This window comes from Chiloscyllium plagiosum, unplaced genomic scaffold, assembly GCF_037043375.1.
Source record: "Chiloscyllium plagiosum isolate Xiang-an unplaced genomic scaffold, Cpla_swu_hap1 HiC_scaffold_10, whole genome shotgun sequence".
Taxonomy (NCBI): Eukaryota; Metazoa; Chordata; class Chondrichthyes; order Orectolobiformes; family Hemiscylliidae; genus Chiloscyllium; species Chiloscyllium plagiosum.
This window is the reverse complement of record NW_028270148.1, coordinates 67938663-67953728: the sequence shown is the minus strand read 5'-3', so window position 1 is coordinate 67953728 and position 15066 is coordinate 67938663. Positions and strand designations below refer to the sequence as shown.

Below are 15066 nucleotides of genomic sequence, written 5' to 3'. Positions count from 1 at the left end.
TCAATTTGGGATTAAAAATAGGAATTTACACTTGGAGGCAGGTGGCAAGGATTAAGTACCAAATTAATACTTTACATCTGTATTGACCAAGGAAGATGATGCTGTGTGGTTATGGTGAGAAAGCAGATAGTTCAGACACTTTAAGGGTTTAAAATTGATGAAGAGGTAGTATTGGAAAGATTGTCTCAGTTGAAATTGATAAAACATCAGGACTGGATGAGATATTTCCAGAGATAGAGAAGGAAGAGGAATTGGAAATAGAGGTACTAGCCATAATTTTCCATTCTTCCTTACACTGAGGAGCAGTGCTAGAGGATTAGAGTCATGTTCAATAAAAGGGTGTGAAGATAAGCTCAGCAAGACAGGTCAGCCTGTTTAACCTGAATGGTGAGGAAACTTGAGATGGCATTCCAAAGGACTCAGTATTAGGACCCTTTCTTTTGACCAAAACCATGATGTACAGGGCATAATTTCAAAGTTTGCAGATAATAGAAACCTTGAAGGATTATGAATGCTGTACAGGATGGTGCAGAACTTCAATTTTAAACCCTCAAAAGTGTCTGAACTATCTGCTTTCTCACCATGACCACACAGCATCATCTTCCTTGGTCAATACAGATGTAAAGTATTAATTTGGTACTTAATCCTTGCTACCTGCCTCCAAGTGTAAATTCCCACTTTTAATCCCAAATTGGTTGGTTAGAGGAAGATGGACAAGTGGCAGATGAAATTTAATGCAAAGTAGTAAGAAACCCTTCCTCTTGATCTTATCCAAAGGCCCTAGAATCACAGATTCAGCCAGTTCAATTCACTCCACAACATAAGAGGAAGACTGGATATTGCAAAGACAATGAGCCCTGACTATATTCCAGCAATACTACTGAAATCTTGGGCTCCAGTATTTGCTGTTCCCTTGTCAAACTGCTTTAGTAGATCTACAACACTGGCAGCTATCTGACAATGTGAAAATTGCCCAGGTATATCCTGTACACATCTGGATAAATCCAACCTGGCCAATTATCATCCCATCAATCTACTCCCAATCATCAGTAAAGTTATGGAAGATGTGTTCAAAAGTGCTCACCAATAACCTGCTCTATGATCCACAGTTTGGGAACTATCAAGGCCACTCAGTTCTGACTTCATTGCAACCTTGATTCAAACATGGACAAAAAAAAAAGGCTGAATTCCAGAGGTGAAGGGAGTGCTACTATCCTTGAGCGTACTTAACCAAGCATGGCATTAAGAAGCCCCAGCAAAACTGGAATCAGTGCAAAAATGGTTCCATCAATGACCTTCCATCCATCATAAGGTCAGAAGTGGGGATGTTGCAGATGATTGTACAAGGTACAGCACCATCCATGACTGCTCAGATATTGAGGCAGTCCACGTCTAAATGCAGGAAGATCTGGGCAATATCCAGGTTTGGGTTGAAAAGTGCAAGTGATATTTGATTCACATAAATGTCAGGCAAGGACCAATGCTAGCAAGAGAATCTAACCATCACCCCTTGACATTCAATAGCATCATCATCAATGAATACCCTGGGTATTATCAACATCCTGGGGGGCTAGCATTGAACAGAAACTCAGTTGGACTTCCCATATAAATACAATGGCTACAAGAACAGGTCAGAGACTAAGATTCCGGCAGCAAGTAACTCACCTCCTGATTGCTCAAAGTCTGTCCACTATCCACAAGGCACAAATCAGGAGTATGATAGAACACTCCCTACTTGCCTGAATGTGTACAGCTATGGGGAAATACCCCACCCTTTGTCACTGGTCCTGATGGTCCAACTGAATTTGGGAACTTCCCAACATCACTACCCCTTAACGGAAGCATTCTTTCTTTTGACCATGATGATTGTAGGTGATAGCTACATATATTCTAGGCTGAAACTTCAAAATGCAATGAGGGACTTCTGGCCTGGATGAACCATCTTTTCAATGGAATACTAAACTAAAAGATCTGTCGGTATGTTGAGAGGAACATGAAAAACTGCCATGAGATAAGAACAACTTTTCACTCCATAAAATGTGATCCAGGAACATGGTACTTCATGAAGCATGTGCTAAATTGGGTATTTGGTTCAAATAAGTTCTTTCTGTTATCTCTTCCTCAAGCTGTAACTCAGTCTAACAGTTTGAAGTTCAGAGTCAGAACTTCAAAATCTCCTGCTTGGTCAAAATACTTTAACAGAAATGACCTGACAATGGTTGCTGTCATCAACTGAAAGTGGTTGCCAGGATAAATTTTAATTAACTTTGAAGTAAACAATAGCAGATGATTTAGCAAGGATGACTTAACCATTGAACCCTTACAGTGCGGAAGGAGGCCATTCAGCTCATCCAGTTCACACCAACTCTCCAAAGAGCTTCCCACCCCAGACCCACCCCGACTGTATCCCATCACCCCATTTTTATTATGACTAATCCATTTAACCTACACATTCCTGGACACTATGGGCAATTTAGTATGGGCTAATTCACCCTATCCTACAAATCTTTGAATTGTGGGAGGAATCTGGAGCACCTGAAGGAAATTCATGCAGACACAGGGAGACTGTCTGTGTGAAGTTTGCACAGTCTCCTGAGGCGGGACTTGAACACAGGTCCCTGGCACTATGAGGTAGCAAGCTAACAACTGGGTTACTGTGCTGCCCACACTTTTATAGGCACACTCTTTATACAAATTGATAGTGCTCACTACTGCGGAGTGATCCGGGATCAGAATGCTTTTTGAATAGAATCCAGGTGGGAATTTAGGTTTCACAGGAAGGAGGTCCTGCTTTTTAGTAATTTTTAATCCTGTTCATATATATTATGAGACACCTTACCACTGTGCCACTAGAACAGACTCTGTCCTGCATTTTGTTTCTATTTGTTTTAACTTCATTAGCTGACACGGTAACTTTTGCCTCTAAGTTAGGAGAAGGTAATTTGCTATTAGCTTAGCATTAAATTAATTAACTAATCAAATAAAGAGGGTTAGACTCTAATAGCAGAACAGGGAAGGTGTCATTATTGCAACACGTGGGAGTACATGGAACATTTTGCCAGGCAACCATACTCTCAGCACTAAGTGTATGAAGTTTGAGCAGTTTTGGCCCAGAGTTGCTGAGATGCATTCTAAACTGCACACAGACATTGTGAAGTATTTGGATGGATGCACTTTGTTTTGGAAGGCACTTACACTCTTGTGGGGAGATGACCTTTAGAGTTAGTCAATGGTCAGGGACAGGAGGATTTTTAAAAAAATTCTTACATGGAATGTGAGCCCTCATTGCCCTTAAAATGTAGCTCACAAAGCCATTTCCTCAGGCAATTAAGAGTCAACCCCACTGTGGCGGATGTGGAGTCACATATAGGCCAGATGAGGATCAAAGATGTGCAGGTTAGGTGGATTGGCAATGCTAAAGTGCCCTGTAGTGACCAGGGATATACAAGCTAGGTGTAATTTCCATGTTGTGTGCACGGTTATGGGGATAGGGTAAAGGGGCTAGGGTCTGGGTGGGATGTTGTTCAGTGGATCAGTGCAGATTTGATGGGGCGAATGGCCTTTATCCACATTGTCAGTTTTCTATGAGCATGGAGAGCAAATTTCCTTTCCTAAAGTACATTAGTGAAGCAGATGGATTTTATTAACAGTTTACAGTGGCTAATTGGTCACAATCAGACTTTATTTTGTTGACAAATTCTACAAAATTCAAATTTGCCACTATGGGATTCTCCAGGGAATTGCCAGTCCAGTGACAATAACACTATGGCACTGCGTTCCCACTGCACATCAGGCAGCTATGGAAACGTAGTGATGGAGGGGTCTCTGCCTTTCACAGTTACCAGGAGAAAAAGAACAAGGACCGAAGAAGCAAACATTATTCAAGCAGGTGCATGCATAAAAGAATGCAACATTGATGTGTGACACTTTGGTCAGGGTAACTGGTACTGTTCTCAACTGCCAAAGGATATGTTGCATGCCTGTTGCCAGGGTGTAGTACATTTTCTTGTGGCAAGCAATTCAGTGGTGATGGTGAGGGATGCGTATATGCAGTTGTTTTAGCACATGTGAGAGCAAATTACATGGGTAGATATAGGATTGAAATTCTGCTGGGTGTATTGAGGAATGAGGGCACAAATTCAAATACAGAACTGGGAAAAGAAATAATCTAAGGCAGATATTAAGCATATCAGAAATTAAAGCTAAAAATTGTGGTGTGAGTAATTTCCAGACTATAACTAGTTATATCACTGCAATTAGAAAAAAAAAGACCAGTTTATAATAAAGACACTATAATAATTTGGCGACTATAATATTCACAGGATCATCATACAATGTGGACCAATCAAATTGGAAATGGTTATCTGGATAATGGGCTTACAGAATGTTTTACTGGTTGCTTCCTGGAGCAATATATTGTGGACCCAAGTAGGAGCAAAGCTATTTAAGACCTAGTTTTGTACAATAAAGGCACAAATAATTAGTATTATCATATTAAGAGATCCATTAGGTTTCCCTTGAAGAATGAGTAAATACTGAAAGATACCCAGCGGTCATACCCTACCAGTACTCAACAAGATTGGCAGGTTGGATTTTAAAACAAAATTATGCACTTCGCAAATCATAAAAGCAGAAGGTATGATGAATGCAATGATATACACAATTTATTTTGTCGTCATTTGTCAGAGTATTCATCAGGTATCAAAATAGTCTGGATCTGTGTATATAATTTCTACGTGGTTACTGATTTGTAAGGCATTTCTTCACATTAACTGTGATGGTAACTTTGAAATCACAATAATACATCATGGAATTACAGAACACAAACAGAAGCTGTTCTGCCCATTAAGTCTGCACTGACTTCTTTCAAACAGCAAGTTTGTTATACCCATTTCTTTCTTCTTTCCTCGAAGCCCTGCAATTCTTTGATCTTCATGTATTTATCCAATTACACTGGGAATACAACTATTAAAAATCCCAATGCCTACATGAGTTCAGTAGGTCTGTTTGAACAGAATGACCAGATTAAATTTGCCAAAGTTCCCATTCCTAAGTGTTATCCATCTAGAAACATGAATAGATATTGCCTATAAACAGAAGGAGAGAAGCTCGAACTCAAAACTTCATGACAGCATATTGCGCAACATCATAAAATGTTGCAAACTCCCACATTAGCTATTTTTATGTCACCTCAGGTAAACTGACAATTTAAGGGAGAGAAAAAAAAAACAAGATTGCAACCTCAAGAGTGGCTAGAATGTTTTGGGACAATGAAGCACACTTGAAAAAGAGTGACCATTAGAATCTGGCAAGTATAGAAAATCTTGAAGAAACAGCAGTGCAATAAATTAATAAATAATCTGTTTTAGGACTGCATTCGAGGATAAATGTTGATTGGGATACCCACACAATTCCACTTTTTTAAAATTGTTAACATCCATTAAGAGACAAGACTTTCAAAATAAGCATTCAAGTGGAAGATGGCACATGACATCACAACACACTCCAAGTACGGTACTGATAACAGTTTAGCATTAAGTGTTGAAATCTCTGGAGTGAAGTTTGAACCTAGAAGCTACTGATTCAGCAGGGAGCTTGCTACTAAGTCATAGTTAACTATAACGCCAAACTGGAACCAGTGGATAATGCTGAGAAGTGGGTTGAGACTGCCCCTTTTCTAAAAAGAACTCTAATGTCCAGAAAGAAACCTTCTTGTCAATTAGTTTGGGAGGTTTTAAATCAAGAAACGAGATCCAAAAGGACAATATGCTAAACATCTTCCCATGAACAAAAAATTGAAATATCAATGCTGATATTAACTGGTCAAAGGAAAACAAGCAAAGTTCATCAAATTAAATCCAGACAACCCATCACTGATAGACAATGTTAAAGTTAACTCACAGTCACGTTTCCTACTTTAAAATCTTACACTATTTATTTCATATCATGTTATGCTTGCACTGAGATTTTCAAGGGCTTTAACTATCAACCTGTAGCAGATACTTAGGCTAAATATCCCCCATAACCACAATAAGGAAAAATAATTTATTGTGGAGATAGGATGCTGTGAAACTTGAAAGGGTTCAGAAAACATTTACGAGGATGTTGCCAGGGTTGGAGGGTTTGAGTTATGGGGAGAGGCTGAATAGGCTGGGGCCGTTTCCATGGAGCATCAGAGGCTGAGGGGGTGACCTTATGGAGGTTTACAAAATCATGAGGGGCGTGGGTAGGGAAAATAAGCAAATCTTTTTGACTTTATCTCTATGACTTTATAAGTATTATTAGAATTTTGCTTCACTAAATAACAAATAGTATTAAAGAGATATGGTACATAGATAGAATCATAGAGATGTACAGCACGGAAACAGACCCTTCGGTCCAACCTGTCCATGCCGACCAAATATCCTAACCCAATCTAGTCCCACCTGCCAGCACCCAGCCCATATCCCTCCAAACCCTTCCTATTCATATACCTATCCAAATGCCTCTTAAATGTTGCAATTGTACCAGCCTCCACCAATTCCTCTGGCAGCTCATTCCATACACATACCACCCTCTGCCCCTTAGGTCTCTATTATATCTTTCCCCTCTCACCCTAAACCTATGCCCTCTAGTTCTGGGCTCCCTGACCCCAGGGAAAAGACTTTGCCTACTTACCCTATCCATGCCCCTCATAACTTTGTAAATCTCGATAAAGGTCACCCCTCAGCCTCCGACACTCCAGGGAAAACAGCCCCAGCCTGTTCAGCCTCTCCCTATAGCTCAAATCCTCCAACCGTGACAACATCCTTGTAAATCTTTTCTGAACCCTTTCAAGTTTCACAACATCTTTCCGATAGGAAGGAGACCAGAGTTGCACGCAATATTCCAACAATGGCCTAACCAATGTCCTGTACAGCCGCAACATGACCTCCCAACTCCTGTACTCAATATTCTAACCAATAAAGGAAAGCTTAGCAAACCTTCTTCACTATCCTATCTACCTGCGACTCCACTTTCAAAGAGCTATGAACCTGCACTCCAAGGTCTCTTTGTTCAGCAACACTCCCTAGGGCCTTACCATTAAGTGTATAGGCCCTGCTAAGATTTGCTTTCCCAAAATGCAGCACCTCGCATTTATCTGAATTAAACTCCATCTGCCACTTCTCAGCCCATTGGCCCATCTGGTCCACACCCTGTTGTAATCAGAGGTAACCCCTCTTCGCTGTCCACTACACCTCCAATTTTGGTGTCATCTGCAAACTTATTAACTGTACCTCTTATGCTCACATCAAAATCATTTATGTAAATGACAAAAAGTAGAGGACGCAGCACCGATCCTTGTGGCACTCCATTGGTCACAGGCCTCCTCTGTCTTCTACCTTTGAGCCAGTTTTGTATCCAAATGACTAATTCTCCCTGTATTCCATGAGATCTAACCTTGCTAACCAGTCTCCCATGGGGAACCTTATCGAACGCCTTACTGAAGTCCATGTAGATCACATCTACTACTCTGCCCTCATCAATATTCTTTGTTACTTCTTCAAAAAATTCAATTAAGTTTGTGAGACATGATTTCCCATGCACAAAGCCATGTTGACTATCCCTAGTCAGTCCTTGCCTTTCCAAATACATGTACATCCTGTCACTCAGGATTCCCTCCAACAACTTGCCCATCACCGAGGTCAGGCTCACCGTTCTATAGTTCACTGGCTTGTCCTTACCGTCAACCTCCAGTCTTCTTGCACCTCACCTGCGACTATTGATGATACAAATATCTCAGCAAGTGGCCCAGCAATCACTTCTCTAGCTTCCCACAGAGTTCTCAGGTACACCTGATCAGGTCCTGGGGATTTATCCACCTTTACCCATTTCGAGACATCCAGCACTTCCTCCTCAGTAATCTGGACATTTTGCAAGATGTCACCATCTATTTCCCTACAGTCTATATCTTTCATATCCTTTTCCACAGTATATACTCATGCAAAATATTCATTTAGTATCTCACCCATTTTCTGCAGCTCCACACAAAGGCCGCCTTGCTGATCTTTGAGGGGCCCTATTCACTCCCTAGTTTACCCTTTTATCCTTAACGTATTTGTAAAAACCCTTTGGATTCTCCTTAATTCTATTTGCCAAAGCTATCTCATGTCCCCGTTTTGCCCTCCTGATTTCCCTCTTAAGTATACTCCTATTGCCTTCATACTCTTCGAAGGATTCACTCGATCTATCCTGTCTATACCTTACATATGCTTCCTTCTTTTTCTTAACCAAACCCTCAATTGCTTTAGTCATCCAGCATTCTCTATACCTACCAGCCTTTCCTTTCACCCCGATAGGAATATACTTTCTCTGGATTCTTGTTATGTCTGAAGGCTTCCCATTTTCTAGCCGTCGCTTTACCTGCGAACATCTGCCTCCAATCAGCTTTCGAAGGTTCTTGCCTAATACCGTCAAAATTTGCCTTTCTCCAATTTAAAACTTCAACTTTTAGATCTGATCTATCCTTTTTCATCACTGTTTTAAAACTAAAAGAATTATGGTTGCTGGGCCCCAAAGTGCTCCCCCACTGACAACTCAGTCATCTGCCCTGCCTTATTTCTCAATAGTAGGCCAAGTTTTGCATCTTCTCTAGTATGTATATCCACATACTGAATCAGAAAATTGTCTTGTACTCACTTAACAAATTCCTCTCCATCTAAACCTTTAACACTATTTGATATTCGACAAATTTATCGGTTGACTAATATTTGCTCCCATCAATGCTTTTAATACCTTCAGATTTCACTTGTGGCCTCTAGTTTTCTATCCTCCATCTCCATGAACTTAACAACTGTCAAAACTGCACTATCTTACATTCCATTTACTTAGTCTAACAGCTACTTACTTTAAAACTTCTCACCTTTGTGTTCAAATCCTTCCACGGCCTCATTCCTTTAATTCTGTAACTTCTCCCAAGACCTTGAGAAATTTTCATTCTTCAAACTCTGGCCTCTTATATATCCCTCCACTTTGTCCACCCCATTATCTTCAGCTGTTTAGATGCTAAACTCTGGAATTCCCTCCCCAAACCTCTGTGTTTTCATTACCAAAACATTAATCTTTTATCACTGAACTTTTTATCACCTGCCCTAATTTCTACTTTATGTGGCACTGTTATTTTTTTTGTTTGGTTACACATTTTACTACATTAAATGTGCTACTTAAATGCAAGTTGTTTTGCTGTTGATGGCAACCTAAAATATGATGCCTCAACTAATTGAGTAGAGCACCAAGCCATGAAGCAAAAATCAAACCAATGTCTATGTATATTTCACTTTTAAAACAAAATGACACAGAAATGAAATGTGTCAGCTTAAACTTGAATACCTACCAAATAATTCTACGATCTGGGCCAAAATCAGCTTCATAGAACCCATCTTTACAGTCTTTCCCAACCAAGTCATGTGGATGGGGCTTGAAGGGTTCCATTTTTGTAACTAAAGTGACTAAAACTCTCCCTCTTCCAAAATAGTTAGCAACCTGCATGGTTAAAAGAACACACAGATCAGAACTAAGTCGTTATAAAAAGGAAGCAAACTTTAAAAATATGTAAACAAATTTACTAAGTACACAGCATTTTGTTTAAATATTGTCTTTTCATTACTCAAGCTTGCTAAATCTAACTCAAAAGATCTCTATCTGGTAAACAGACCCATTCATATAAATGGTACTATATGAGGGAAAACATGGTACAGAGAGAGTAACATGAGCACAGCTGATATACTGGAATGTTGTCCATTCCTGGAGAGGGTAGAGTTTAGTCTGATTCTGAAATACTTTTTTCTCCTTTGAATGCTGACACAGCTGGGAAAAAATAATTGGTATACCCTACTTCCTTGAAATTCAATGTTAATTTTGATAGATTTGTTACAAAGTTTAACATAACATGGGCAGCACAGTACTTAGCACACTGCCTCACAGTGCCAGGAACCACAGTTTGATTCCCGTCTTGGGCGACTGTCTGTGTGGAGTTTTCACATTCTCCCTGTGTCTGCATGGGTTTCCTCTGGGTGCTCCGGTTTCCTCCCACAATCCAAAGATATGCAGGCTAGGTGAATTGGCCATGCTAAATTGTTAGATGCATTAGTCAGAGGTAAATATAGGGTAGGTGAATGGGTCTAGGTGGGTTACTCTTTGGATGGTCGGTGTGGACTTGTTGGGCATAGGGAATCTAATCATATAACAGTTTAATTTTATTAAAGTAGAAACATTTGCATATACATGCCTGTATTGTGAATATAATGTTAAGAGGTCTGGCTCTGAGATGATTATGGTTTCTCAAAGACAAATGTGTTCATTTTTAATAGGTTATAACCTACCAGCTATCTACAATTTCATTCACAACCAATTTAAAAGTATATTTTCTCAAAGCTAACCTGGAGGAGACTGGCTCTAAATTAATTACCAAAAGTAGCAAGAAACTGAGCAAGGCATCAAGAACAGTGAGAGATTTCAGAGTGCACTGAATGGATTAAAGAAGTGTTGCTGAAAACCAAGTGCATCACTTGGTTAAGCTCATTGGGAACACCAAGTGATGATAATTTTGGCATCTTAGTTGTTTCATTATGTTTTTCTTTCAAATTCATAATAATAAACAAATAATTATGATAAGTTCATTTATTTCCCCAACATATTAAGTGTTGCTTTTGACAAGCAGATGAATTACCGCAATCAATAAAGGGTGTGATTGTATAGCACATCATAATTATATAGGGCATTATGTCCAAACTGAGTGAAACCTGTCTGTAATAATGAGTTCCTATTCCCAACTGAATTAGGCAGAAACATCCAGCAAGATGTTCGATACAGATTATTGTGATTTACGGGTTATTCTACTTAAAAGCAAATTACACAGCAGTAAAGTACCATGTTCTGCATCACAGAGTAAAAGACACTTCTTTTGTTGAGAGCTACTTCATTCATGCTTTTTGATTAAAAATTGATTAAGAGGAAACTGTTCACAAAACTTCTGAAATCTTGTGACATAGAAACAGGATTTTCTTTTGCATTAAAGAAAAACTTTCATTCCCATTGATATTTACATGCTGTTTTTACATCACTTCAAAAGGATTTTGCAAGAAATTAAATGTACTTTCACAGAAAGCTTAAAACCTCCACTTATTTATAATATTATACCTGTATTGAAGGGTATGTTCTATTGTTATCTGTGCTGTTCTTCCCAGGAATGCTGCCAGCTGATCGTCCTTCACACTTATATCGGAAACGCATACCACGTTGCTTGGGCTGCTCAACAATTTCGACATAAGGTTCCCCTAAAATTTAAATAAAACAATTAAAGCAACATGCAATGACAGTAAAGTGCACTGTAACACATCAGTCACACAAATTGATGGACAACATAGAGATAAAGGTGTCTAGATGAAAATGTAGAGAAGTCTCTTACCTTGAAGGGCAAGCCTTGACATAGCAGGCAGGTGACTTTGCACTGTAAAATTAGGATTCCATAAGTAAGCATTGCTTATTTATCAATTAAGTTAAAAAAAACTCCCTACTTAAGAAAAGCAAGCAGTTCCTAATATAGCTGAGTTAAGATTAGATTTTCTCAAATGTGAAAATATTTCTATGTAAGCAAATTAAAATGTGCGGTTAGATGAAGGTATTGAAGACCTAAACTGAGAGTTGGTGTTGCCCTCTGACGAGGTCACCAGGAAACTACACATGTATAAAAGTAAAGGTCATTTAAGTTACACCCACAACTTAATGGTGGGCGTGCATTGAACCAGAAGTGAAGCAGGTCCTGCTAACTGCACCCACTAAAAACAAAAATAATTTCCCTCACGCCATTTTTTAATAAAAGGTATTTTACATACACTGGAAATATAACTTTGTAGATTCTTTTTCACAAACTGAACTCAACCTATTCAGCAAGATCATCACATTGTGGTTGTGTAATATATTTGAATATTCAATAATTGATCAAGTTAGAAAAACATTTTACAAAAACAGCTGGTTGGTTATATCTGGCCTCTACAAAATTTCATCCTTTAAAACAAAAGACTACTTTTTAGTCATAGTTAAAGAATGTTATTTTGTGCAGACCACTCAAGCAAACAGAGTGGCTTGCTCTTCTATTCGCCCATTCAGTGAAATTTTCAACATATCTTAAGGAGTAAAATGACAAACAATGTTAGAAGTTATATAGTGGACCAAATATTAAGTTACACAGTGAGATGCAGTAGCTTAAGCAGAAAGTCAGCAGATAATGTCAGACTCGCTACAGACTCGATTCCCTCAATCGTAAATGGTTTTCAGACAATACGCGTCACTATGAGCATTGTTATTGATAGTAAGTTTTACTTCATAAAAATGACACTGTTGCTAGTGACATGCAGATTTGGTTTCACTTGGTATATTTCACAGTTTTACTTAGAAACTACTGTTGACTCCTAGTTTTACTGGGCATGAGTTACTATCCATTGGTAACTGCACAAGTATTTTAAAAATAAATTATCAGTTATCTAATGTCAAACTGTACAAATATTTAACAAAGTAAATTATTCTCAATACTGATTCCCAAAGAGGGTATACATTTGTACAGTTATCAGTAAATTAACCTTGCGAGCAGAAGGAAAATGCATCTTTTTGTACATTAGTACCCCATGCCCAGCAAGTCAAGGCATCGGCCATCAGTTCAAAGAACAGAATCAAAACCCATTTGACGTATGATATCAACAGTCAGCAGTGTAGTGCAGAGGCTAAGTCTCGCTTTAACTCTGCGAGCTGAGATGAACTGGGCTGTCTTACTGAGCATATTTCAGATAAGCAGTAACATTAGAATTCAGTGGGTGTATGGAATGTCAAATGCAGCGCTCGGGCACCTGCTATCATCACGACCATCCCACTGCTTTGACGGTGGAAAATAGATCAAATGTCCTGTACTTCAGCGCCGACTAATGGTTGCCTATAATGTAGCCAGGGAAGTGGTTGGGAAAGGGATCACTAGTCCTAGCTGGATGTAAACAGACGGGTTCCAATTTATTTAAAATAATGAATAGTCAATGGCTGTCTTCCGTTTCCTACCCTCATTCGGGGAATGGCACTGCACGCATCTACTGTCAATACAATCCAAGCTGACTGGTAGAAGCCGATGAAACGTCTATGAAAGTGCACCATTTTGTGGAGCAAACTAAAAAATAATTTCCCCTTTGATTTGATGAAACTTTACTGACCCATCAGCTAGAATTCTGTAACTTTAAAATGATAAGCACTCGGGATCAATGCTATTTCAATGAATACATAGTCACAACACTAACTTCTTTAGGAATGTCCCATTACAGAGAACCAGTCTGTCAATAAATTGCACCGATTACCCCCATGTCTACTGGGTAGTCTTTCATTCTTCAGAATAAGGCTACGCCCACTTTCCCCAGATTTAAGTTGGTGGTCTAAAGGGAAGTTTTTTGGTCGCTTGGTTCTCAGTACCGCCCACGATAGTTTCGCCAAATATCTCATCTATAGTTTCAGACATTTTTATGGATGGCAACATAGATGTCTCTTTCAATTCACATTTTACTTTCATTAGAAACTTATTCATTGAGTTAGGAAGTAATGCAGCGACTTTACAGTCAACAGGACTATACTCTCACGAACTGCCACAGAAATGTGGGGGCAGTTATCGGAATGATAAATAACGTCCTCGACCCACAAATTTAACACTGAAAAATGTACCAATAAAGTCAACTTTCTACCTACTGTTTGTGACATTAAAAGGCATTAATGGCGGCTCACTTTTGTGACGGTCTCCTATGAGCCGTCTGCCTCCGGCCGCTTCACAACGTTCGCTGAAAGTTTGTACAAACTCCCTCGACCAAAAACAGACGCCAGAGCGGAAGTCAAAACAATGTCAGAGCAAAAAAAAAGTCAAACGCAATGGATCAGTGTGATCTCGAAAAAGGTTTTTATCTGAATGATTACTTCGAAATTGAAAATGAATAAATCGTCTAATTTTTTTTAAAAAACCTCACGAGCAACGTAACCCTTCGAATTTTTATGCTCACGAAAAGAGGTTCAGAAATAAAAGTATTCTGAAATGGCCAAACGTATCTCTGCCACTGACACAAAAAAAAGTGCGCTGACGCTGGAAATCTGGATTCATGGCGCATTTCGGTTTATTTTCATCAGCTCAAAACATACCTATCTCAATATTTGATTAATAACAACTCACCATCCATGGCGGTTTATCTCGCTTTTATAACCAAAAGAATTATTCCGACATGTAACTGATGTCCTCACTCTTAAACGCACTGGTGACAAAACTGGAAAAGTCACTGTGAGATTGTAATAAATTTTGGCAGGGAATTTCCCCCCTCCGCAGAAACTCCGTAATGCAAATCGCAATGTTACTGGTTATCAGGCTGTGTCCAATAAAGAATGAGAACGTTTGTTCGCCTCATGGTTGTGTATAGGTCACAAATAAAGAAGCAGAATTACGAAGTTCCACAAAGACACGCAAAGCCGAAGTACATATGATTTCCCATAGTAATTGGAATTAAAGGAAAGTGATTCAAAGTAAGAGGACTCTCGGCTGAACAGAGGACGTCATTGTAGGATGGAGTCAAAATTGAAAGTCCTGGAAATATTCAAAATGTCTGGCAGCATCCGTTGACAGAGAAACAAATAATATTTCAGGTCTATGGCCTTTCTGGCTAACCTGCTGGGCTTCTCAACATTATGTAATTTTATTTCAGATCAGCATCCACTGTATTTTGCTTTTGTGATAGTGATGGATGGAGACTAGTAATAAGCATGTGGACACTATCCTGGTGAAGAATTGATATGCACAGTGACTCTGTGTTTATGTTGAAAAGAAAACAATTAGGACCGGAGAAGCTGGCATTCTCAAAGAGGCAGAAGGCAAAGGGTTAAGAAATAAGGCCATGGTAAACGGAAATCAGTTTAGTAAGACAGTTCAGATCTGTTACATATGTTACGCAAGGGTAGTATTGAAGTGGGGTGAGGTAGACTTTGGGTAGAAGTGGGGTGAGATAGACAGTGCAGAAGTAAAATTTGTGGGAGAGTCAAGAT

The 15066-nt window shown here is 39.2% G+C and overlaps 1 protein-coding gene across 3 annotated transcripts in view; it reads right to left on the bottom strand.

The window, feature by feature from the left end:
* rel (REL proto-oncogene, NF-kB subunit) overlaps positions 1 to 14359 on the bottom strand; it is a 54270-nt gene extending 39911 nt beyond the window's left edge. Inside the window, exons 1-4 of one of the 3 annotated variants that reach the window (XM_043696054.2) lie at positions 14207 to 14359; positions 11426 to 11467; positions 11158 to 11294; positions 9353 to 9501 (exon numbers count right to left, since the gene is read on the bottom strand). In XM_043696054.2, the coding sequence (XP_043551989.1) occupies positions 9353 to 9501; positions 11158 to 11294; positions 11426 to 11467; positions 14207 to 14213 (335 nt within the window). In that variant the 5' untranslated portion in view covers positions 14214 to 14359. The other 2 variants (XM_043696056.2, XM_087991413.1) reach the window with 2 other exon arrangements.
* Between the last annotated feature and the right edge of the window lie 707 nt (positions 14360 to 15066).